The following is a 27,344-nucleotide window of genomic DNA, read 5'->3' on the forward strand; positions in this document are numbered from 1 at the left end:
TTAGGGGCTTCCCTGGTGGTGCAGTGGTTGAGAGTCCACCTGCCGATGCAGGGGACACGGGTTCGTGCCCCGGTCCGGGAAGATCCCACATGCCGCGGAGCGGCTGGGCCCGTGAGCCATGGCTGCTGAGCCTGCATGTCCGAAGCCTGTGCTCCGCAATGGAGAGGCCACAGCAGTGAGAGGCCCGCGTACGGCAAAAAAAAAAAAAAAAAAAAATCTAATTTTATACTAATATATAATTGTAAAAAAGTTATGTTTTTTATATTAGGATAATAGTCAAGCAGAAGTATATCTTTTAATGTTTGCTCTCAAAAGCAGAAGTGTCAGCTTTCTTAGGAACATGGCAATTAAGTAAATGCAGTTAACTCAGTACCTAGAAAAGACTTGGAAGAGTCTTCAACTCTTACTTTAGGAATCTGATTTCCAGGCGACATTGCTATTTAAGAATAAACTTGTGGGGCTTCCCTGCCTGGTGGCGCAGTGGTTGAGAGTCCGCCTGCTGACGCAGGGGACACGGGTTTGTGCCCCGGTCCGGGAAGATCCCACATGCCACGGAGCGGCTGGGCCCGTGAGCCATGGCCACTGAGCCTGCGCATCCGAGCCTGTGCTCCACAACGGGAGAGGCCACAACAGTGAGAGGCCCACGTACCGCCAAAAAAAAAAAAAAAAAAAGAATAAACTTATGTGTGAGTACAAAAAACTCCAAGCGTCTATATTCAGTGAGTTCTGTCTTTGGAAGAGACATCAAGATGGAGGATGCTGCTCGTGTCCTAACTGGAGTATTTCTGATACACAGACGGTGATATTCAATAGATACAGAGCACAAGGAAGAAGGAAAGGGTATCTGGAGCTTCGAACAGTGAGCCACTCATGTTCCTTCTGACCATTTCCTTATTGCCTCTTAAGTAGCTCAGTTACTAGAGGCCCTTGTGAGGAGGAGAAAGACCATTTTAAAATGAGAGATACAAGCTGCCTTACAAAAAGCAGGACTGCTTCAGAGAAATCAGTTATAGAGGAAGGCTGTCAGGGAGAAATGATGAGTTTGGAGGAAAAATTCATTCTGTTTTAGACACTGCACATTTGTAGTTTGGGGCATTTTATGTGTACTCTACTATCATCTATTCACATGGAACCATTCCTGATAATGTTATGTGAATACGCAAACCCTAACATAGTTATTAACAGTTTTATTGAGATATAATTCACATACCATACATTTCATTCACTTAAAATGTACAACTATCCTACTTATGATATCATACAGGACTAGGGTGTTATATATAACATGGGTCCCTATGATATAACTTTGAAAGCACAGTCTCCTGGTGGTAGGGTCTAAATGTACTAGAAAAAGAAATTATAGGGCCCAAGTAATTATTTTAGCTTTCAAAGAGTCTAATAAACTTCCATAGTAGCTTTGTTTTTGCAACACTCTTGCTTTAAGGAAGGAAGTTAGAGATGTTTGCCTCTCCAGAAGTTTAAATGGAATTATAAAACTCCCATCACCTTTGGTGGTGTTGACAGGGTTATTTTCATGTTGTTAATACATGAAGTGAGGCTGTTTGAAGTTTTGAAGCATAACTTCACAAGCCTTGAAGTACAGCAGATATATAGCAAAAATTTTACAATTTGTTTCCTTTTATGACTTTTCGTTATACACATGGAAGTCATTCTCATGGTTACATTTTTCACTATTGGTGATAATCATTAGGGTTTTAGCAGGTGATAATTAGTCATGCCCTTTTCCTTGATATGTTTAGAAACAGATGAGAAATAAACTGCTGGAGTCATACAGAAATGAAAATACCAGCCTTATTATTGATAAAATTGACTGGAAAGCAAGGCTTAGGTGTTCAGCCATCAGGGTTTCCTTGGATCACTGATTAGGTTTGGTGCTAGTACTAGAAAGTTTAAAATAACAGTGGCATAAATGACAAAGACAGTTTCTCACTGAATAGTCCAGAGGTGTCAGATCAGGACTGGTAGAGTGTTGGACAGTATACAGCCTCCAGACTCCTTTCAATTTTGCTGACTTGCTATGTGTGGCTTCCTTTTCCAAGGTTATTTTGGGGTATGGCATGGATGCTCCAGCTCCAGTTATCATGTATACATTCCAGCCAAGAAGAAAAAAGAATGGGATAAGGGAAGGATATCTCCACTTAAGGGCACAACGTTTTCCCCCATATCCCACTAGCTATGACATAGTCCCTTAGCCACATCTCACTAGGAAAAGTGAGTATTCTCAGCAGTCATGTACCCAGCTAAAAACTGAGAATTCTATGATAGAAGGGGAGAGAGAGTGTTGCTGGACAATCTGTAGTCTCTGCCACATTCCTAAGTTACAACCACTGGGCTCCCCTACAGTGAGGGGCAAGCTCCTTACCGAGCAGAGACTGACCCTGAGGGTGAGCTGCTCGTAAGAGGGAAACCCAGGAAGGGCTGAGCCAAACACGCTCGATTCCTCCTCATTCTCCTCCACTGCGAGGCCAGACATGCTTCTGCTCGACTTTTCCTTCCTCACTCGTGTTTGGCTTTTCTAAGGGGCAGTACAGTGAGCTGTCATAAGGCAGGAATGCAGCACATGATTCAGCCCCACAATAACAAGGTTTCCTTAATTTCCCATTATCCAACCTTTCTTTGTCTTCACTATCCAGTAGATTAAGAAATCTTCCTGAATAGTCATAAGAGAGTTCTTGTTCTGGCACAATGTCTTTGGCTGCAAAAAGTGCCAACTTTGGTACCATCGAGTTGATTCGGACAGGAATCATCAATAGGTTTGGCTCACAAGAATGGTTAAGGAATCTTCCAATATTTCCTATAGAGGTAGGATCAACAAACGTTTCCATTACCTGCCCATTATAAACATGCTCCCTGACAGCTATAATGTAATTCGAATCGTGTATTGTTTGTAACTGAATTCTTCTCTGTGCTTCCGAGAATCCTAAAACCTCGCCAGCATATTCACAGACAAACCGTCCTTTTGGTATAAAGTCCAAGGTACGGAGTCCCCAGCCTTTGCGATCTGTCTTGAACACCTGGAGGTGGAACTGCAGACCCCGCTGGACCACTCTGTTCCTGCAGTGGTCGCTGCACTGACACAGGACATTGCATTCGAAAACTGGCTCAGCACACTTTGCTTCTGATCCTATGTGTCTGAGGCATAAATTATCATCATAGTTCTTCTCACGACGGAGACAGGAGCAAGTTCCAGGGAGGCAGGGAGTTTTGAGACAAACGCATCCAGGAAAGGTTATTAGAGTGGGATCAGTGTCTCCACCAGGCCCGGCTACATGATCAGGAGTATACTGCAAAAAACAGAAATACTGGTAAGTCAGCATGGTATGTCATATATCTCATGTGTATTTCAAGCAGCTTTTGGCTGAGACAGTTCCTAATTCCAACAAACAGAATGAAACAAAAATGACAAAATGCAATATATTACAATATTGCCTGAAAACACCTCTTTCCAATTTAAAAACCAGGGTTAATTTTTAGATTTAAAATTTGGTGGTTTCCTTTTAAGCAGTGGAAAAATTTATGTATTTTTCTCTTATCAGATATTGAAAAATTTGTAACCCATTTTGTTTCCGTTAGCTTTAGGTGTCAGGAAAATCAGTGCCAAATTTAGGTTTTGAATGCAGTTATGTGTTTTCTCCTTGGCTTTTATCTCTTTTACATTTATCTGATAATACAAATGCATATATGTATTTTTATTGTGAGTTACCTCAGATCCTTTTTGGGGATAAGAAAGTCATAAATGATAAATCAATGAAAAATGGCCTTTGGGAGAGAGTCTTCCATTGATTTTTTAAAAGAATTTTTAAATTTGAAGATTATCTAAATTCTTATATATTCTCTCATGTTTTTTAAAAATGCTATTACCTCATAGTTCTATTTGAGTCTTCACAAAGTTAAAAGCAGAAATTTGGCAAAAAACTTGCAGAGATAATTCCAAAAATTGTCACATAATATTAATAGATATTGAAATTTATTGTAGATATATTGTATACACGTAAAGAAATCCTGTTCTTATTAAGTGCGAAAGGGAGAATACAAAAAAGCTTCTCTGTCTTTTAAACGTACCTGTATTTTCAAAATGTTACATTTATAAAATGTTATGATAAAGAATTCTTAAGTCTAAAGTCTCTCTGTGAAACCTGACCTCTGGTTATTTCCTCACTGGCAGAATGAAGCATATTCTCAAACCCTGAAGATTAAAGTATTTCTCTCATGAGCTCAGCATATTTCTTCATGTATAGAACAATTCATTTATTTATACTTGTTTTGTTCCAGAAAGGATTTATTGAGGCTTACAAAGAGGGAAGATAAATGAACAATAGGTAAGGAAAGTAAGGTGAAGGGAAAAATAAGTCGAGAGAGCTTAGACACACTAAGTGTGCAGCAGAAGTAGACTGGAATTTGGCTCTGCCCAAGAACAGCCACTTCAAAGAGGGAAATATGATTAGATGTATGGCTTGTACTGTCTGTAAGGAATAATCTCTGTGTTCAGAAGCATTGACTTTTTCTAGTACGGAGATGGGAGAGAAATTTCATAAGTGAGTCTGTCTAAACCATTCTTTTCCAGGACGCAGTTTCATGGGCTGTTTTTCATTTCATTCATTCTGACCCTCAATAAAGGCTGTTGGCATCCTGCCACATGAAGTCAGTAAGAGCAGTTCTGCAAAAGACCAGTCGACAGAATTCAGCATATCCAGAGGAACCTTTGAACAGCCTTTCAGTCAATTATCCATTAACATTGTGTCAATACTTTTAGAAAAAGTATTGAGCAGCATGTAGTTATACTCCCTGTGGAGGCCTTGGTGGAGCTATGCAGTTAGGTGCAAAATCCTATACTTTAAAAAACGCTGAGCTTGGGGGGAAGGATTGACATCCTTCTGTGAAAGGGTGGTGAGTGGGAGTACCTGTTGTGGGGGAGGGGGAGAAGGCCAATACTGCTTAAAAAGTGATTTGGGGGTGGAGAGTGGAAAGAGCTTCTCTTGTTTGTGTCGGTTCTTATAGCTTTAGCTTAGCAGAGATGTTATAAAAGGATAAAGGACGGCTTAGAAAAAGATGCCCCATCAGTCAAATTCAATGACTGCTGCCTTTACAGAAGCTACTTCCAGACTTTAAGAGTCAACTTAGAAATGGTTACTGAGACATTTTAAGAAGTGCTTGTAAAATGAAGATTTTACTACCACTTTGTTAAACTTTTCATGAAGAATTCTTTTCACTTGATTTGTTCTTAAAGATGCATATAATTTTAATGTACTATAGAAATCACTAAACTCTAAGGTTATTTATTTATTTATTTTTTGATGCAGATAACAACTTTTAAAGTCAACTCTGACTTACTGCAGTTTTCTAACCAGGAGAGCATATTATTCCTTGTTGAACTTATTTGCATATGGATAAATACTTTCTGGAAAAAATACTATTATTTGGTCACTTTTACTTTTATTTTTACATTTAAAATAAGATTTTGGAGAATCTGGTGATACATTTTTTAAAATTCTGCAATTTAAACTTTTTGCACAATCTCAGATCCTTTAGAGACTTAGATTACAAATGGTAGCCGATTCCAAATGAGCTGTAAACACCGTCCAAAGGATAATAGAGACTTCTGGATAATCTTCCTGTTTAAAGAGAATATTTTTTTCCCCTTGATCGATGTAATCATTGACCCTGATACCAATAATAATCACAAATCATTTTATCTCTATATGTTTCCACTTTCTCCTTCATAAAAAGGTTGGTTAAATACCATTCCAAAAAGATATTTTACCTGATTTAGAAAAATGGCTATACTAAAGAACAGTCTTTTGAAAACTGTGGTCTAATTTAACATATCATTATGTAATTATCTATCTTTTCAGGTATCTACATATTGAAAAGTTAATTATGTTTTTCAGAAACAATCTGACATTTTATTCAAATATTTATATGCCATATAAACTTAAATTCTGTGTTTCAGAAAGCTCATGTTAAGTGTGTTACAAATTAGGAATCAGCTGGCATCAGCTTAAATACTCCCCATGTGTAACACTCTTTCCATAGTCTGTACCCTACTCCCTGGTACAAAGCCCAGGACCAAACTGATCCAAAAACGGTGTTACCCTGAGGGGTTTTTGTGCTTACCCTATGCCAAGGAGAGATCAAATCCTGGACATGTTTTTAAATCTATGCAGCATCTATTCTTCTTCTGATGAAAGCATCCTGAGTCTTCCCAGGGGAACCCTTCTCACTCTTGTCTTAATGGTTTGCATGGGGCTTCAGGTTGGGTGGGCCCTAAACCTGGCTAATCAGAACATTGCTTGCTCTTTTCAACAGTATTTTTGGTTCATGGATGGGCACAGGACCTAAGCCAGGTCAATGAAATATAATTCTGGGACTCCTGCTGAAAAAATTAGGGAAGAAGAGTTCTTTTTCCACTGGGTTTGCTAAACTACAGAGTATCCATCAGGCATTCCCAAGTTGTACCACACACATAAGACCTACTGAGTGTGTGGCCCACCGCAGGAATGGGGAGCAGGGGTGCGAAGCAGGGAGGTGGTAGAGAGAAATATCTGATGACACCTTGAGAGTTCCTGGATCCAGAGATGCCTACAGTTACCAGTCTCGGACTTTGCTATTATATGAGGAAATTCCTTCCCTTTTTTGCCTGAGTTAGTTTGTGTTGTATTTACGTTTCTTGCAAACAAATGAGTCTTGACTAATAAACCCAGGGTGGAAGCTGAGAATGGTTCCAGGAAATGGCTGCAAAATTTAGTCAAAGATATAAATGGCTAATGAGCAATGAGGTCTCCAACAGGGAGGTGAGAATGGAGCAAAGCGTGAAGGAGGCTAGCCAGGAAAACTGTGACTGTGGCCTGAACACTGGGCAAGCAGTGGAGAACGTCTTAATGCAGAACATGGAATGTCCTAGAGGAGACACATACAGGACTAGGATCTTATTAGCACTGTGACCTTACAGCAAGTGACTTGCTAAACTATGCGTTGGCAACTATAAAAGGGACACTACCTATATCTGAGGGGGGAAAGGTTCTCAAGAAATTTGATGAACATAACACTATACTCTGTGTGGGCCACTTTGTACTTTTAAAATAGTAACTTTCTTAAATTCTTCTATTTATTATTTCGAGATTTTATATTTAAAACATCATATATTTCTGGCACATTACTTAAGCTCTCTAAACATCCCCTTTCTATTTCTCTTACAGGTTGCTGTGAAGGAAATAAATGTGAAAAACCACGTAAAAAGCTTTCTCTAGTGGCTGGCACATTAAGTGTTCAATATGAATTATGCAGGCTATCTAGTAGGGTGGTGAAAAAAATAGGTTTGGAGTTAAACTTCTCAGGTTTAAACATACTCAAACCAAAATTATGTTTGGAAAACCATATGATTATAGTCCTACCTCCATTATTTATCCATCTTGATGGGGGGAAGCTGAGAGCTGACCCAGCACAGGCTGCTTTCAATCATCAGTAAATATTACCTTATTGTGTATTGTATGCACATGCTGGGATTTAGAAAGAACCACTCAGAAAAATACAAAGGAGGACATGAAGAATGCGATTTTTATCATTTTTTCAGTAGTCATAACAAAAGCTTTACTTTTTCCTGGTATGTATCAAAGTGCAAAATTGATCATGTAAGAGTTGAGAATAAATACAAAATGATCAGTGCAAAATGCACTAGAAACCAGATCCTTGAAGAACTGGATGGAGACTTCACATTTTGTGACAGAAAACTTGAGAATTTTTGTATAAACTACGGTCACCCAAGAAGTCAAAATGTAAACAGAGGACAGCATGTTAAAGTGCAATTATATTGTACCTCCTTGGCTACAATTAATTTCTCCCTTATCTGAAGTAGACCTGCACTTATTAATAGTATGAACTTTGGGATCTAAGTGGCATAGACTGTTGGGCTCTCACTAAGTGTGTAAGTCTGACCTTTCTAACAAATGTCTTAAGGAAAGGCATGGTCAGGAGGTTTGGGGTATGGAATGGTGATAGGGGTTGGGTTCCTATCCATAGTACTAGGCACAGAGCAGGTGGCTCAGGAAATATTATTTGATTGCTTAATTGAAGCTCTTAATTTTTGATGGGAAGACTAACTTTTCTGAGTCACATTCTGTACCAAAACCCCAGAAACTGAAACATGACACTGCACGATATTCTGGGCTTAAAATCTAGGCCTCAATTCTGAATCTTAAGGAAGTGCTGTGGAAATCTTCATTCCATTTTTGGTTGTTTTGAAACACCAGCTACAAGAATCTTTGTACTTGGCCTCTAGCCCCATGAGTTTGTTTTTGCTCCAAGCAGCTATTAGGAGACTGTGAGCCAGATAATTCTTGTCAAGGCCATGTTGAGACCTTAAAAAGGATATTTGAAGCTGCTTTCAGAAACCTGAAAAATGGCTAGATCCAACTCTTAGTTCAAGAAAATCAATCGGTTTATTTTCTCCTTGTCTTTCAACCCCGATGGCATTATGATGTGCTTGTTTCCGATCTGAACATTTGAATGTTCTTTTTGCCTTTTCATACAGGACCCAAAGGCACACTAGACACAAAGTTATTTTTACTTTGAGTTTTTCATGCCTTAATTCTTATGTGTGCACATGCCTGTGAAGGCAGGGTTTGGGGCAAGCAAGCTGTTTTGACCTTTTGTAAGACTGGTATTGTGCTCCATGAATATATGGATGCAAACTAGTTGAAGGCCCTTTTAGACTTGTTATTTACATGTTTCAAGTGTGTTTTATCTTCTTGGTAAGACTATAAGCTCCTTAAGGAAGGGATCCTGTCTTCTATTTGTAACTCTAAGTCTACCTAGAGCTGTGCATACAGCCAGGAAGCTGGAACACTGTGGGATTGAGTCTTAGTCTCCTGATTTTCATTTATGCCCATCAACTATAGGTATAAGGATCAATCACAAGGCTTCCTCTGACCCCCATATAGTGCTTTCCATATGCTCTTGTAAGCTCAAGGGCAGGAATTGTATTGGCACTATCTTATCTTCTATGCCTAGCTTAACACAGTGCCAGGCACATTATAGGCACTCAATTATTTTTTGAAGAAAGAGAACATATGTCAGTGTTTTTGACCAGGCATTCAGCAATGTTTGGTCTTCAATAAGCTTTTAGGGATCAGTGTTCAATATGGCACTAGCCACCTGTATTATTAATGATAAACTGCCTAATGTAGTTTGAGGAAAACTAACCATTTCTAACATTAATAGCCTGCTCTACTCTTTGAAAACTGCTGCTGAATCTGTCCTCTTACTTGATTCTCAAAATAACCCCAGGAAGGACAGACAGGGTTTGATATCAATAATGGGTGTGACAAGGGCACTAAAACTTTAATTATTTTCATTTTGCAGATGAAGAAACTCAGGCTCTGAGACATGGCTAAGATGCTAAGCCCTGAACCTAGCTCTCTTACTTCCAAGTCCAGGGCTCTTTCCACTCCAACATGCTTGTTTTTTTTGTTTTGTTTTTTTTTTTTGTCATTCCTTGTTCCTTAGGCAACATGCAGGCCAAGGTCAAAGGGGTGAGAAGGTTGGAGCACAAAGGTCTTTGAGGTAATAATAGTAGTTAACATTTATTGAGTTCTTTCAGCAAACTAGGAACTGTATTTTACTTGTAATTCTCGAAGCAATCCGGAGAGAGGTATTACTATTTTAACTGCACACGGGAGGACTCTAAGGCTTAGCTGAGGCTATTTATATTTGCCAAAGCGCTCACAGCATGAGGGAAACCTCAACTAAGTGACTCTAGAGGCTAAGTTTTTAATCATGACACTAGGCAAAGATCCGTTAATGGGCCCCATGCCTTATCTTACAAACAAGACATTTGAGACCAGAGAGGCAACTGATTTGCCCCGGATCTCAACGAGTTCTGGGGACAGAACCAGGACAAAAAGCCAGGTGCTCACGGCTCTTTCCAAAGGACCTCACGAGACCTCTGGTTTTGCCTTCGGGGAACTGCCAGTCTATGGGCAGAAAAGACCATGTAAAGGTCATTGCGAAAGGGTAATGGGAAAAGACCGAAACCTGTGAGCTATTTAAGAGCTTTTCCCGCTCGCAGATAGCTGTGCGATCGGGTAAAAAAAAGAAGGTCTAGAAACTTGGAGACAACAATCGAAGCACTACCACGTAGGGTAATTGAGAACTGAGCCCAGCTACCACTTACCCCGGCACTCTACCTGGAAGGGCGCCAGCCCCATCCCCGGGCTGCGCGCGCAGCGCTCGTGACCGCCGAGCCCCGCCCCCATAGAAAAGGATACCGGCCACGCCCTCGGGGGCCGCGCGCAGCTCTAGGACTGGCTGAGCCCCGCCCCCTACCTGAAAGGGCTCTGGCTCTGTCCCTGGGGGCCACGCGCTCACAGGCAAATTTTCCAGGTGGCGCGCGACGTCCAGCTGCTCCGTCAAGGCCTCAGGCTCCTCCTCAGAGGCTGCCATCCCGCAGGGCCAGTTCTGCACGGCTTTGGCGGCCGCCTTGCGCCTACACGATGCGTCTACCACCTAGACTCTCTTGAACCTCGCAGAGGACGCTGGGAGTCGGGTCCCGGAGCCCCGCAGCCTCATGGGAGTCGTAGTTTTTATCTCCCCTAAGAAGTTTGCCTGTGAGGGCGTCTCCTCCCTCGACGCTCACTCTGCGTTCCTTGACTTTTTGGTCTGGCTCGCTTTTTGTTTTGAGCCAGGTGCACAACAGATAATACAAAACCTTGTAAGGTATGGACAAAGCTTTGGGAACACACAATGAAGTGCTTGAATTTTTCCTGTGAGCCCAGGGAGGGTTTTCGAGGCGAGGTCGTTTGTCCGTGTGTCTGAGGGTTTGGAAGCTAGCTGGCGCGGGGGCCCGGGCGCGCCCTAAGCTGAGGGGGTAAAGCACCCCCGGGTCTCTGAATTCCTGGAACTTGTGGGGCAGCTGGGGTGTGTGTGATGGGGTTTGCGTTCGGGGGCGGAATAGCCTGACTGGGCATCGGAAGGCTGTGCGTCGGGTCCGCCGCGCGCTCCCAGACTGGGATCCCTGTTTCCTTTCGGCTTCCCCTGCTCTGAGGAAAACGATACCCGCCCCGCAAAGGATTCCGATAACGTCGAAACTGCTGAATCCAGTGGAATATTTGCAGCCTTCCCAAAGCTCGCTGACCCGATTGTCCTGCTGCTTCTATGTGAAACCGTCTCTCCTCTCAGCTTGTGGGCCCCTGTCCTCCTGGGTGCGCTTGCCTTGCGCAGACCGTCCTCACTCTCCCGTCCTTCTCGGGCCTGACTCTGAAATGGGGGCGGGTGTCACTCAGGTTTCTGCCCCGGGTCCCTTTCTCACCTTCTCTGGGTTCCTCAGTAATAGCATCCACTCCCTGACTTCAGATACTATTACAAAGTATTAGGTCTTCATCTCCAGCCCAGCTGGAGATGGATATGCGGTTATGGTTTCTATTTTCTGTCTTATATGCACCTTAAGTTCAAAGTGACCTGAGTTGACTTATTCTTCTGCACATCTTTCTTTTACCCCTTTAAAATAATGTAGGAGAATAAGTTGTCCATGATCTCCAGAGCTACCAAAGCAACACACCAAAGCATTTTCCTGAATTCTTTCCTCTCCCTAGAGTGCCGTAGCTAAGAATTTCCCGGCCAAATCTTGTTGATTCTACTTTAATAATTTTTTTAAATTATTTATTTATTTATTTATGGCTGTGTTGGGTCTTCGTTTCTGTGCATGGGCTTTCTCTAGTTGTGGCAAACGGGGGCCACTCTTCATCGCGGTGCGCGGGCCTCTCACTATCGCGGCCTCTGTTGTTGCGGAGCACAGGCTCCAGACGCGCAGGCTTAGTAATTGTGGCTCACGGGCCCACTCGCTCTGCGGCATGCGGGATCTTCCCAGACCAGGGCTCGAACCCGTGTCCCCTGCATTGGCAGGCAGATTCTCAACCACTGGGCCCCCAGGGAAGCTCTTTCATAATGTTTTTCATTTTCATTTCTTCTCAGTCTCAGGCTCTTGTTCCTTGCTTGAACTCTTAAAGTGATATTTTTCAAATCTAACATTCTCCATACCCTCACATTCCCTTATTGCTGCTTCTACAATGATCTTTTGAGCATGCACATCCATTTACTGTATTCTGCTGCTTAAAACCCTGTGTTTGCTCCATGTTTCTCTCAAAGTCCACCTTCTATATTCTGGCTTATCAGTTCCTTGAAGATCCAGATCCTACCTGTTTCTTTAGTCTCTGTTTCGAAAGTCTTGTTCTATTTGTTTCCTCAACAAGCCATGTTGCTTGGGCTTCTGCCACCTTTGTTCATATTGTACTTGGGTCGCCAGTGCCTTTTCCCCATACTGTCTGTCCACTCAGCTCGTGTCCCCTTCTCTGTATCTTTACTGACCCTGTTTCCCATAGCATTGGTTACCCTTTTCTTTGTTCTCCCATTTTACTCTATAAGTGGTTTCTCATAGTTCCAGCAGCTCTTTAGTATACTCATAGGCAAAGCTCTTCTATTGAAGTCGTAAAAATTATATATACATAGGAAGAGACAGACAGAGAGATACGGAGAAAGAGACATGGAGAGGGAGATAGAAACATTTTGTTTTAACTTAAATATAGTTGACTCTTGAACAACATGGGTTTGAACTGCCCAGGTCCACTTGTATGTCGATTTTTTTCCAATAAATACCACAGTGCTACACAATACACAGTTGACTGAATCCACAGATATAGAACCATGGATATGGAGGGCGTCCTATAAAGTTATACATGGATTTTCAACTGTGCAGAGGGTCGGTTCCCGTAACCCCTGTGTTGTTCAAGGGTCAACTGTAATTTTGGTACATTTATTTACAAATCTTTTGATATAGGGCCAAGGTGATGGGTTTTTTTTGTGTGTTTTTTGTTTGTTTGTTTTTTGGGTCTACCAATTAGAATTCCATGTCATGGTTACTTTGAGTTCCAGGTTGGGTGTCTCTGAAGTGGGGCAGGAACTAAAAGATACTGAAGCAATCAAAGTTCATAGTCTGTTTTTTTCTCCCCCCAGTCTTTTAAACTTTTCTTACACTTACTTCAATAGCAAAACATTTTTTTTTTTTAGTGTGTTGCCTTTTTTTCAAGTCTTTCCAGAGTATGTTACTTAGTTTTCTTGTGTGTGTGGGATCTCTTTACACTCATAGTTCATTCCCTCAGCTATTATAATAAATTATATCTGGCATTTAACAGTGACTTAGTTTGGGCTGCTATAACAGAACACCATAGACTGGGTGGCCTAAACAACAAACATTTATTTCTCACAGTTCTGGAAGCTGGAAGTCTGAGATCGGGGTGCCGGCCTGGCTGGCTTCTTAGTGAAGTCTCTCTTCCTTGTTTGCGGATGGCTGCCTTCTCTTTGTATCCTTATGTGGGGAAACAGAAAGGGTTTGCTATCTTCCTCTCCTTATAAGGGTACTAATCCCATCATGGGATTCTACCTTCATGACATGAAAGGTCCCACCTCCAAACACCATCATATTAGGGCTTCAACATCTGAACTTTAGGGGGACACAAACATTTGTTTGGAAGCAAATAGGTGTGGGAATAGACACTTGGATCCGGCTTATGATGTGTATCCATGCAGGTAAAAAAGTCACTTAATTTTGCACTGAAGTACGCACGTCTGATATAAAAACCCATTTTTGAGAGCAGGTTTAGAGGAAAGGAGATAGGAAATTGATTTTATGTAGAAAAGTACCAAGGAGTAATGACAGATAGGGTCTGGAATCAGACATGTCTAAATTCATAGTTCTACTTGGCTGGTTTCTGACCATGGGCAACAGTAGCTAACACTCATTGAGTTATTACTATGTGCCAGACACCATTTAAGAATTTTACATATACTAATTCATTTAATTTTCATAATAAGCTATTAATACTTGAAAACTTATTGAAATGGTCCATCAAGGGTCATTTTAGATTCAACTAAATGTTCCGACTCACAGGACTCTCATAAGCTGCACGTGTCATTAGGTTCACTCAGAAGGTCACAACCTGCCAGCACAGAGGCTTCAGATGTTCTTTGGGAATAGTGCACGCAGGCAGTTATCACACAGTAGGTTATTACACAGTAGGTTACAAAACTACCTTGGAGTGTTCTTCTTTGTCTTCCCAGAGGATGGTTCAAATGCAAGAGGAGATCCTTATTAATAGGGTGTGGGATCATCCTGAATTAGAAGTCTTAAACCCCATTGGAACCATAGGCTTGAAGGTAGTCACCTAGTAAATATTTTATCAGACATGGCTGTGTACTTGCTCTAACTTAGGAGATAGTCACTTAGGTAATGCAACTGGCTATAGTATAATTGAGGGATGTAAGGAAGGTTTAGGTAAAGTGGAACTTCAACAGAAGGAGAGATTACTTGTAGCTGGGAAGATCAGAGAAAGCTTCATGGAGAAGGAAGGGGCTACTTGCCATAGGCCTTGAAGAATGAGTAGGATTTATGAGATTAGGAAAGGGCATTGCAGGCAGAAGGAATAGCAGGAGCAAAGGAATAAAGGCATGTGTAGAGAAAAGAGTATTTTCATATTGGATAGAGGTAAGGTTCATTTTATTTTTCAGGAATTGTAAACAATGAAGGAATTCTGCAGAAATCCAAAGAACATGCTGTCCTTTCATTTTAAGAAACATTTTTGAACACTGAGTACATGCACAGTGCTACATTTGCCAATTTGGGGAATGTACCATGAAGAAGACATAGTGTCCAAGGAGAGCTTCCAATCCAGTAAACAAAGAACTATATACACCCAGAAATTAATAAGAACAATAAGAATGTTAAGAAGGAATTATATGAGCGGTGAGGAGAACCACACTCGCTGCTTATTATGCGGTTTTTCTTTTTGACTCTTTCTTGGTAATATTGTTTGCCCTTTGGAAAAAGTGTTTTGAAGGATCCATTCTATTTTTTTTTTCTAAAGCTGTCAGTGATGGTGCTTCCAGAATAAGATATTCAGTTCATGTCCTGACTTCAGTTTGATTTGTTTTTATCTTTCTGGAAAAGGATCCCAAAGTATTTTATATAAGTGTGATATTAAAATAACGAGAGGGTGTTGGCAGGCTGATATAACCAATCTTCAGAGTGCCAAGCAGTCAGTCTTTCATTTTTTCCAGGTCTAAAAACCTATCTTATTTCCTCCAGACACCTGTTCTTCAACTAATGGGAGCCCGAATCTTCAAACTTTGTTCAGAAAACCATTATAGCTACTTGGTGAAAAAAAAATGTATCCCTGGACAGTAATGAGTTGCCCAAATTGACTGTTATAAATAAGGCTTGGACCTGATTATTATATTGATTTTTCAAATTTCTTTTGGCTTTTTCACTGGCAGGAAAGAAAATAATCTGGTCAATAATAAGTTTAAAAATTAAAGAAAATGCAATATAGTAAAACTCTAACATTTTATATATTCAATTATCTTTAGCTAAATTATGGAGTATGACCATATGACCTTCCTGTTTTTTAACAAGAATGGCCTTTAACTGACATGTTTTCCTTAGGCTTTTTTGGCCAGTGTTTTAATGAAGTTTTGCATGATTTTGTATTCAGAAGCCATTCTTTCATTAAACCTCACTAGCATTATCTGGGCTTAATCTGGGATATACTTTACAGTCAGTGATGAAAGGTCTAAAGTTAGCAGAAATTATATATTTATTGGTGTTAATGACAGCATGAATAAAATAGTTTGGAACATCTTAGCTTCCTAATAATAACTATCACTACCCGATATTAACTAGGCCTAGGATAAGCACTAGATCCTCTCATCAAAGAAAATTGTGCAAATGACATCATTTTGAAGAGAATAAAACATAGTAGTAGATACTTTGGAGGGTTTCTGCCCAACTTGTTGAATATTTCATTTCTGAGAACATGCCAGCCCTACACAGCCCATCTCTTGGGGTGAGCTCACTGCAGTCATATTTATATTACACAACCCCTAAGCCTTGGCCCAGACTTTTGACCTCTGGATGCACACCTGATTCAAGCTAGACCAATCAGATTCACTTGATTAGATGAGACCAAGAAACAGCTAAAACTATTTATAATTTGGGAGCTGAGAGGTAGCTTTATTCAGTATATTGATAAAGAAGCAGAGAAAAGTCAGTCTTCCAAGAGAAAAATAGAGCAGGTGAGTAACAAGGAGAGAGGACTTTTTATTTTATTTTATTTTTTTATTTTTTTTGCGGTATGTGGGCCTCTCACTGTTGTGGCCTCTCCCGTTGAGGAGCACAGGCTCCGGACGCGCAGGCTCAGCGGCCATGGCTCACGGGCCCAGCCGCTCTGTGGCATGTGGGATCTTCCCAGACCGGGGCACAAACCCGTGTCCCCTGCATCGGCAGGCGGACTCTCAACCACTGCGCCCCAAGGGAAGCCCCGAGAGGACTTTTTAGTTCCTGATGCCTGTTCATTTCTTGTTCCAGTCACTTTTTGATTCACACAACATATTCATATTCTTATAACAGATTCTTTCTTTGGATTTAGGTTGTCAGTGTTTTCTGCTACTTAAGTCAAAGAATTTTGACCAGTGAGAATGATGGCATTATTACAGGCATACTTAGGAGATATTGCGGATTCATTTCCAGGCCACTGCAATAAACTGTATATCACAAGTAAGTCACACGAATTTTTTGGTTTCCCAGTACATATAAAAGTTATATTTACACTATACTGTAGTCTATTAAGTGTACAATAGCTTTATTTCTAAAAAATGTACATACCTTATTTTAAAAATACTTAACGGCTAAGAAATGCTAACCATTATTTGAGGCTTCAGCAACTTGTAATCTTTGCTGGTGGAAGGTCTTACCTTGATGTTGATGGCTGGGATTCATCAGTGTGGTTGTGGTGGCTGTGGCGATTTCTTAAAATAAGACAATGATAAAGTTTTCTGCATCGATTGACTCTTCCTTTCATGAACGGTTTCTCTGTAGCAGGTAATGATGTTTGATAACATTTTGCTCACAGTAGAACTTCCTTCAAAATTGGAGTCAATCCTCTCACATCCTCCAACTGCTTTATCAACTAAGTTTATGTCATATTCTAAATCCTGTGTTGTCATTTCAAAAATCTTCACTGCATCTTCACCAGGAGTAGATTCCATCTCTTCCTTTCAAGAGACCACTTTCTTTGCTCATCCATAAGAAGAAACTCCTCACCCTTTTAAAATTTTATCATAAGATTGCAGCAATGCAGGCACACCTTCAGGCTCCACTTCTAACTCTAGTTCTCTTGCTATTTCCCCTACATCTGTAGCTTCTCCCTCCCCTGAAGTCTTGAACCCCTCAAAGTGATCAGGAGAGTTGGAATCAACTTCTTCCAAACTCCTGTTAATGTTGATATTTTGCCCTTTTCCCATGAATCAGGAATGTTCTTAATGGCACCTGGAATGGTGAATCCTTTAGAGAAGTTTTTCAGTTTATTTTGCCTGTATCCATCAGAGGAATCACTATCTATGGCAGCTATGCTTTACAGAACATATTTCTTAATAAGACTTGAAAGTCAAAATTACTCCTTGATCTGTGGGCTGCAGAATGGATGTTGTGTTGGCCGGAATGAGAACAATCTTGTGGTACATCTCCATCAGAACTCTTGGGTGAGAAGGTGCATTGTCAATGAGCAGTAATATTTTAAAGGGAATTTTATTTTCTGACCAGTAGGTCTCAACCTACTTAAAATATTCAGTAAACCCTGGTGTAAACAGATGTGCTGTCATCCAGCCTTTGTTTTTCCATATGTAGAGCACAGGCAGAGTGGTTTTAGCATATTTCTCAAGGGTCTTAGGATTTTTGGAATGGTAAATGAGTATTGGCTTCAACTTCAAGTCACCAGCTGCATTAGCCCCTAACAGGAGAGTTAGCATATCTTTTGAAGCTGTGAAGCCAAGCATTGACTTGTCCTCTCTAGCTATTGAAGTCCTAGATGGCAACTTCTTCCAATATGAGACTATTTTGTCTCCATTGAAAATGTATTGTTTAGTGTAACCACTTTCAGTAATTATCTTAGCTAGATCTTCTGGATAACTTGCTGCAACTTCTTCATCAGCACTTGCTGCTTTGCCTTGAACTTTTATGTTATGGAGGTGGCTTCTTTCCTTAAACCTCATCAAACTTTTCTTCTGCAGCTTCCTTACCTCTCTCACCCTTCATAGAATTGAAGAGATTAGGCTTTAACTTAAGGGAATGTCGTGGCTGGCTGGATCTTCTATCCAGACCACTCACCCTTTTCCTATGTTAGCAATAAAGCTGTTTCACTTTCTTATCATTTGTGTTCACTGGAGTAGCACTTTTAATTTCCTTCTAGAACTTTTCTTTTGCATTAACATCTTAGCAGATTGTCTGGCGCAAAAGACCTAGCTTATCTCATCTTTCTACATGCCTTCCTGACTAAACTTAATCAGTTCTCGCTTTTGATTTAAAGTGAGAGATGTGTGACTCTTCATTTGAAAGCTTTGAGGTCATTGTAGCTTTATTAATTGGCCTAATTTCAATATTGTTCTGTCTCAGGGAATAGGGAGGCCAGAGGAGAGGGAGAAAGGTGGAGGAATGTCCATTTAGGGGAGTAGTCAGAACACACACATGTAGCAGTTAAGTTCACTGTCTTATTTGGGTGTGTTTAATGGCACCCCCAAACAATTACAATAGTAACATCAAAGCTCACTGATCATAGATCACCGTAACAAATACAATAGTATTGAAAAAGTTTGAAATATTGTGAGAATTACCAAAATGTGACACAGAGACATGGTGTGAGCAAATGCTATCGGAAATATGGTGCCGATAGACTTGCTTGATGCAGGTTGCCACAGACCTTCAATTTTGTAAAAAACACAATATCTGCGAAGCTCGATGAAGCGAAGTGCAGTAAAATGAGGTATGCCTCTATTACCATTATTATTATTAGAAAGTTTGAGCTGTATAATCAGCTGCTATTGCTCTGTACAGATGAATTCTTGTTCATTTAAAAAGTTGGTAAGCTATGCTTTTTTAACACTTTGTCTTGCTGATGTGTCTTCACTCTAAAGAACGTCTCCTCAAAATAATGTGAATAGAAGTTTACATCAAAAAGTAGTAAAGGGCTTCCCTGGTGGCACAGTGGTTGAGAGTCCACCTGCCGATGCAGGGGACACGGGTTCGTGCCCCGGTCCGGGAAGATCCCACATGCCGCGGAGTGGCTGGGCCCGTGAGCCATGGCCACTGAGCCTGCGCATCCGGAGCCTGTGCTCCACAACGGGAGAGGCCACAACAGTGAAAGGCCTGCACACCACAAAAAAAAAATAATAAAAGTAATAAAAAATAGGAAATGTCTGTCTAGTGGAAGGGATAATAATATAGCGATAATAGCTAGTAGTTATAGTACTACTATATGCCCAATATTGTAAAAATACAGCAAAATAGAAAGTAAACTGGACAGAAAAAATGTCTTTTTAGTACCTAAAGTTTTATGTCAAAATATACTGCATGTGGATCATTTTGCAATAAGAGAAAATATGGAAGTTGATTAAAATAAGTTGAGAGTTATATTTTACAAAATCATGATCCTGTGTTACTTATGCTTTCCAGAGGATAGTAGTTTATGTTTTTGAGTCTGGACTGCTAGTAAATATATGTTTTCAGCAGGATAAAAAACTTGCCTCTTGTCCGGTGTTTTTATCATTGCGTTGTGGTTTAATGAAATCCATAATTTCTCTCATTGACATGACAACAAAAAACATCAAGATATAATCACAGTCAGAATGTAGTTAGTGTAAGTACTTTAGTTGTAAAGTAAATATCCAGGATTGATGATTATAGAATATTAACTCATAAAAGTATGCAATCAAATGGGGATTGTTTGATAATAGGTGTAGAGGTGAAAGAAGCCAATTACGTATTTATTTAACCTAAAATGTATCAGCAAGGAAAAATTTCACTCACCAAAGACCTATGATCAAATTTATTATCAGGTGTGTTCAACTGTTATTACCAAGACTATGACAACAGACTTGCTCTGTTTTCAACTTGATCTAGAAAGGCATAGCCTTTCAATGAGTTATGTTCACACATTTTCATTTTGACTTAGGAAGGAAGCTTTGCTTATTACCTATAAGGATACCACCTGTAGGCAGAACATCATTTTTTTTTTTTTTCTTTGCCACGCTGAGTGGCCTGCAGGATCTTAGTTGCCTGACCAGGGATCAAACCCAGGCCTTGGCAGTGAAAGCACCAAATCCTAACCACTGGACTGCCAGGGAATTCCCCATCATGTTTTTTTTAAAAGTACTAGATGTTTCCTCTCCCCGTTTATAATGAAGCACAGGGGCCAGCCTCTTCTACTTCTAGTTTTGAAAGCAAAGATGTGTATCCTTTGAAGTTTAGTACCACAAATGTCCTGCTACAGAGAAATTTACCCAGAACATTTAAGCCCAGATCTACAAGGGTCTATAGGATAATTTCACCAGATACCCCCAAGTATCATCTGAGATTAGAATTCTTAGAATTTCAGCTTCTAAATTTCAGCTTCTTGTAATTCCTCATTTCTTAACTTTCTAGACTCCTATTAGCATTTTCTCTCTAGTATCTTCCCAGCTCGAATTCTGGTATTTGGAAGGAGAAGGGAAATGAATTTGAAGAACACAAAGACTAATGCAAAGAATTCTACTCAAGTGCCCAAGACTAACTTGGTTAAAGTATCTCTGGGGAAATGCTGATGATTCATACTTATTTTTAGATATTTCAGCCAAAATTCGGTGTGAAAAGGATCCTACAGGTAAAAAACCTTTTTCTTTTCCATTTTCTCAGTAAGTGTTAGTGTGTTAAAGTCTACGTTGTTGCTATGAGTTGGTGGATCTTTGGGTATGAACTGAGGGGTACTATGGAGATTCTTTTTCTCTCCCCACACTCATAGTCCAGAAGGACCTTCCCCAGTGTCTGCTGTAATGTCTGAAACCTCCATCGTTAGAATTTCTCCCATTTGTGGTAAGCATTGCTTTCTCCTTGCAGTGCTCTTTTAGAACTCCAGTATTCCTGGGAGAGAAAAAAATGATAAACACATATATTTCTTATCATATTGCTTTCCTTCATGATAAGGAGATACCCTGGGAGGCCTGAGAACTTAGAGGAACTGTAGAGGAGGAGGAAAAAATGCCACACAGACCAAATAAACATTTATTGAGCACTTACTAGATTCTTTAGCAATGTTCAAAAATTTCTGTGATGATAAAAATGTTCTTTCCAGCCACATGTGATTATTGGTTACTGGAATATACCTAGTGTGACTGTAGAACAGATTTTTAAATTTTATTTAACTTTAATTAATTTAAATTTGATTTAAATAGCCACATGGGGCTCCCCTGGTGGCACAGTGGTTAAGAATCCGCCTGCCAATGTAGGGGACATGGGTTTGAGCCCTGGTCCAGGAAGATCCCACATGCCGCAGAGCAGCTAAGCCCCTGCGCCACAGCTACTGAGCCTGCGCTGTAGAGCCCGCGAGCCACAACTACTGAGCCCATGTGCCTAGAGCCTGTGCTCCGCAGCAAGAGAAGCCACCGCAGTGAGTAGCCTGCCCACCACAACAAACAGTAGCCCCCGCTTGCTGCAACTAGAGAAAGCCCGCGTGCAGCAACGAAGTCCCAACAGAGCCAAAAATAAAAATAAATAAATAAATTTAAATAGCCACATGTAGTTAGTGCCTGCTGTATTGGACAGCACATTTCTAGGCAATATACTAAATACTATATACATTTCTTATCTAATTTCAACTCCATGAAGTAGGCAATATTATCTCTGTTGTACAAGATTCAGGAATTGAAGTTCAGATAAATGAAGTAATTTTTTTCACGTACCCCACATGTATGAGTGGTAGAGTGGGATTTGGGCCCAGGTCTGAAACTGCCTCTAAAGACAAAGTTTCTCACCATTTGTTTTGAAAATTCTTAGCCATATTCAGAAACTGCCTTTCTTCCAGCTGCTATGGAGGAAATAAAGGATTAGAAATAACGGGATTAAAAATATATATACCATTTTTATTTGAAAATATAGTAATTTACGTAAGTAAGGGCATTATTTAACGTGAGAGTTTTTTTGTTGGTGGTGGTTTTTGTTTCTTAGGTCTGCGCCCTTGGGCTTTGAAAAAACAATAGATAATTAATTATTCTGCCTCAAAAGGAATCTTCATCTCAGTGCTGGGTCTCCTAGTCCTGAAGCCTGACTACTGAGAACAGTCTCTTAGGCTACTGAGGTCTCTGCCTTGTGCCAGTCAACTCCTATTACTGTGATTTTACTAATTTTGAGTTACCTGAGAGAGGGGGCTGAATAATAGAAATCAATTGCACATGTGATTCTGTTTTCTGTCTTGGTACTAATCAAAGTGTAGAGAAAATCACCAATTTATGAAGGGCCATAGAAGCGATTTCTAGTTCTACTCTCTTTATCTTTTAGGCATTTTAAATAAGTAAATGGAGGCATCAAAATTCTCTATTCCTGTGCCACTGAGAAGAGGCAAAATAGGTGGCTCTTTGAATGGCAGAACCTTTCAGCTTAACAATAGAAGGCCAAAAGTTTATTTTTATGGGAGATCAAACTTTCTTTGTAATAGTAGGAGGGTTTTTTCCATGTCATTCTAATTGTAATTCTTCCACTGCCAGTTATATATTGTAACTACACAATGTGGTTAATAAGTGACTGGTTATATCTTGCAGCTCTGAATTTCCTTCTCTAATTCTGATTCTAACTTTAATCCCCTCAGTTGGAAAGTCTCACCTTTCATTTAGCTGTTCCCTTGTAATTTTATTTTATTTATATTTATTTATTTATTTATTTTGCGGTATGTGGGCCTCTCACTGTTGTGGCCTCTCCCGTTGCGGAGCACAGGCTCCGGACACGCAGGCTCAGCGGCCATGGCTCACGGGCTCAGCCGCTCCGTGGCATGTGGGATCTTCCTGGACCGGGGCACGAACCCGTGTCCCCTGCATTGGCAGGCGGACTCTCAACCACTGCGCCACCGGGGAAGCCCCCCTTGTAATTTTAATTTGCAGTGTTTTTTTAGTCAAATATATATATGTATATATATATATATATATATATTTTTTTTTTTTTGCGGTACGTGGGCCTCTCACTGTTGTGGCCTCCCCCGTTGCGGGGCACAGGCTCCGGACGCGCAGGCTCACTGGCCCAGCCACTCCGCGGCATGTGGGATCTTCCCGGACCGGGGCACGAACCCGTGTCCCCTGCATCGGCAGGCGGACTCTCAACCACTGCACCACCAGGGAAGCCCTAGTCAAATATTTTTTAAACCTATTTGCTTTAGTAAAGTTTTAGCTCTGGAAGATGATATTTTATATTCTGGAATTCACCCATGAGCTCAGCTTAGAGTAACATTGAACATAATGTGCTTTTTTACAGAACCTGAAAATTACAGAGTTGATGACAGGGGAAACCACTTCTCTCTAAAGATGAAATCTGTGAGTCTTCTCATCACCTCTTAGCAAATTAATTAAGTTTTCCTCAAAAGTGGGTTTTTTGTTTTTACTTGGTAAATTAAACAGGAAGTTCAGATTGTGTTTTCTAGACCCTAGATTTTGTAGGTATTTGTTGCTGGGACTTCTGTCTTAATGAAGTCTGGCAGTACCTCTTTAGGTGAGACAACTAATTTTACCTTTGCCCTGGCACTGAGTCCAGCCATCTGCTCTCTGTCTGGATTCAAACACAAAGAGAAAATACAAAGGGTAGCTGACTTGGTGGTGACAGCTGTTGGGAAAAAGAATCATTGTGTTTGACAGTGTCCTTTGGAAACAGACCAGGAGGTGAATCAAATACAATGTATTGCTTCATCTTACAGATGCCTGCAGGTTAGTTGGAATTTTAATTTCTGACTCACCCACCTTATTTCTACTTCTGGAGGAAGCTCCTCCTGTCACACACTATGTCATTGACATGTTCTTGGATAAGGGTAGACCAACATCGCAGTAGATATTTCACTAAACAAAGTGCTTGCATCAGCCAGTGCCTTGTGGATGTGCTATTTGTTTCAGCCTCTGTGTATTTTTAAACCAGAAATGGACAGAATTTGTATATTCTAGGGCAAATGGTCATCTTAGTTTTATTACTAAGCCAATATTTTACTTTTTCCTCTATTAAAAAAAACCTGGGCTTCCCTGGTGGCGCAGTGGTTGAGAGTCCGCCTGCCGATGCAGGGGACGCGGGTTCGTGCCCCGGTCTGGGAGGATCCCACGTGCCGCGGAGCGGCTGGGCCCGTGAGCCATGGCTGTTGAGCCTGTGCGTCCGGAGCCTGTGCTCCGCAACGGGAGAGGCCACAACAGTGAGAGGCCCATGTAACGCAAAAAAAAAAAAAAAAAAAAAAAAAAAAAAAAAAACCTCTGTGTAGCTAAGTAAGAAAAAACTTATTTTAGATGAATAAATTTACTTTTGAGCAATTGGAATTTTTTTCCAAAGTATCTGGAGTAAATCATTTTCCAGTCTGTTTTTGCAACTAATTAGAACAAAACCAAAAAATTGAAACAACTAATTAGTTGCAATTAATTAGTTGTTTCAATTTTTTGGTTTTGTTTTTTAGCAAGCAAATGAAGCTATAGCAGATCCTTAAGCATAGTTATTGGAAGCAGCCTTATAGCTAAAGAAACACCATATTAGGATTGCAGTGAGGTAGGTAAAGAGATATGAGGTTGACATCAACCTTAAAGGATAAGGACATTTCTTGTGTTCCTTTTTGGAAAGTCTGGAATTCATGATAATTTGGTTTTCAACTTTGTGCTTGGAAACTTAATTTTGTCTTTTCCCAAAGGAAAGGGCCAATGAAACAGGAGCACAGGATCAATGAAAGATGTGGTAAAAAGCTACTTTATTTTTTTCCCTTGGAGAAATTTAAAAAGCTTATTTGCTAAACATGAAACCAAGTTATCTATTATTCACAACAAATGTTTTCTGGAACAAAGTGAGGCATAAATTATATATTTTGCATTATGAAATAAACTAAAAAGAACGAGAAAGGAAGGCACTTTATTTTTTTTAATTTTTATTTTTTTATTAGTTTCTGCTTTATAACAAAGTGAATCAGTCATACATATACATCTGTTCCCACATCCCTTCCCTCATGCATCTCCCTCCCTCCCACCTTCCCCATCCCACCCCTCCAGGCGGTCACAAAGCACCAAGCTGATCTCCCTGTGAGGAAGGCACTTTAGACTGAATCAGAATGGGAGAGAAATGCAGAAGGAAACAAAGATCTGTATTTTTATCTCTCTAGATCTATACTTATCTAGAAAATATATCTAGAATTTTAATCTAAATGAATATTACTAGAAATTTTAGAGATAAAATCTATCAATTGATTTAGAGCAGAAAGAGACAAAGAAAAAAAGTCTGGGTTATTTATAAGTAAAGCGCTTATGTTCCTGGTAATGATCTGTCCTATTGTTAACCTGGGACTACTATCAGTGTTAACATATCTTAAAATATTCTATTGAAATTCTTGATTTCATTTGTCATTTAACAACTTAGTATTTATTGAGGGATTTACTACTTGCAAGACACTGTGATGGGGTATGGAGAATGATTATAATATTTGGTTAGCACACACGATATGCCAGACACTAGACACAGCCTTTTACGTGGGTTATTTTGTTCAGTCCTTACAACAGTCTTGTGAGGTAGGAGCTGTCCCACCTCTCCTCACTACATATTACAAGTAGAGAAAATGAGATGTGGAGAAGTTAAAGATGATTAAAAATATATTTTTATAGTATCTTGATTTGTGGTGTTTCCTGATTTCTGTTGTGTAAATGTACCTACCGTGACCAGTTTCAAGCTACCAACAGTTTAACAAATGGCTTGCAAAATTTCTCAGTATTAAACTGTTGGTGAGAGCAGGTGTGAGCCGGTTTCAGTACACATTGTCTACATGTCCTTAAAATACTTACAGTGAGTATAAGACTAAGTAATGCCAGCTAGAAAATAAGAGGAACCAGATAAGGTGGCATGGAAGTTTAGAGCAGAGATGCATTTTCATTTAGCCATTTTCTTGTAATTGTAATTTGCAGTTAGAGATGATTCTATGATGCGGACATTTAAAAAAAATTTAACATTGGTTTTATTTGTTAGAATTATTAAATTCAACCCAAAGTGCATATCTATATAACATTATAAAAATCTGTCCTCTTGTTAAATGTTTGAAAATTCCTCAGTCTATCATATTTTACAACAGTTACTTGTTTTTAAACTACTCTATTTTCCAGCAAAGATCTAAGATATCATAAAATAACATTTTTAATATTTTAATATTAATTGCAGTTTCATGTTTAAACCAAATGAAAATAATCTTCTTGTGTTGCATACAGAACAATTGCTTTCTGAATTTTCTCTCATATATCCCTATGAAATCGCATACCATTCACATTTGTTCATTTAACAAATATTTATATTACATGAATGCTTATTAACTGCCTCCTGTGAGCATGCTGCTGTGCTAGGCCATAAGTTTGTATATTCACTGTCTCCAAATAAGGGTGAGAGATAGGCAAACAAAAATATTTAAGTCAGAAGTTGGTCAAAGATATAATAGAAGTAATACCCAGAGTAAAATTACTTACAGGTAGTCTATAATTTGGTGATGAATAAAATGTTTCAGAATAATGATGGGGACATTTATTTATTTATGTATTATTTATTAATTTTTATTGGAGTATGGTTTCTTTACAATGTTGTGTTAGCCTCCACTGCACCACAAAATGAATCAGCCATACACATACAGATATCCCCTCCCTTTTGGATTTCCCTCCCATTTAGGTTACCACAGTACATTAGGTAGAGTTCCCTGTGCTATACAGTATGTTCCAATGATGGGAACATTTAAACTGCATTTCGAGTAATGGGTAGGATGTGAAGATGTGGAATTAGGGGCAGAAGAACTGAAGGCGGTAGGAAAGCATGAATAACCACTGTTCAGTGTTTTCTATCCTCTCATTCTTAAAATGTGCTTTTGGCTCTGAAAAAGCAATACCCTAACAGTCCACGAGGTGGTAGGATAACTCTATCCTTTTCTCCATTTAAATGCAAATGATAAAGTACTCATTTTACTTAAGCTGGACAAGATTTTTTTCCTCTGTTGAAACTAAGAATTTGCAAATACTTGCAGGAATTGTGATGAGGAGTTTCAGAGAAATGCTTCCTTATGCCGTGATATGTTTAGATTCACATTTATATGCAATCTAAGAGAAATTCACATTTGAGGTATAACTTCACTAGGTACGGAATTCTAAGATGACTGAGTGAATAATTTTGACAAAGAAATAAAATACTATGCAGAGATACTAAACTTGGGAACATGTTTTATTTGTTTGAGAGC

At 39.8% G+C, this 27,344-nt stretch overlaps 1 protein-coding gene and 1 long non-coding RNA gene across 3 annotated transcripts in view; one reads left to right on the forward strand and one right to left on the reverse strand.

Moving 5' to 3' along the window:
* Positions 1–227: 227 nt before the first annotated feature.
* On the reverse strand, positions 228–10,515 carry LOC308624071 (histone-lysine N-methyltransferase SETMAR). The gene is made up of 2 exons (XM_081246988.1): positions 10,342–10,515; positions 228–3,305 (listed from the first exon to the last, which is right to left on the reverse strand). Exons 1-2 carry the CDS (start codon positions 10,456–10,458, stop codon positions 2,466–2,468), a joined length of 957 nt encoding a protein of 318 aa, XP_081103114.1. The 5' UTR covers positions 10,459–10,515; the 3' UTR covers positions 228–2,465.
* Positions 10,516–10,635: 120 nt separating this feature from the next.
* The window catches only part of LOC308624133, an 864,944-nt gene continuing 848,235 nt past the window's right edge, over positions 10,636–27,344 (forward strand). The window contains exons 1-2 of one of the 2 annotated variants that reach the window (XR_014016930.1): positions 10,636–10,731; positions 23,387–23,445. This is a non-coding gene — a long non-coding RNA (uncharacterized lncRNA). The remainder of the gene's footprint in view (positions 10,732–23,386; positions 23,446–27,344) is intronic. The other variant, XR_014016931.1, reaches the window with a different exon arrangement.

Source organism: Mesoplodon bidens (genome assembly GCF_964165515.1).
Source record: "Mesoplodon bidens genome assembly, chromosome: 10".
Taxonomy (NCBI): Eukaryota; Metazoa; Chordata; class Mammalia; order Artiodactyla; family Ziphiidae; genus Mesoplodon; species Mesoplodon bidens.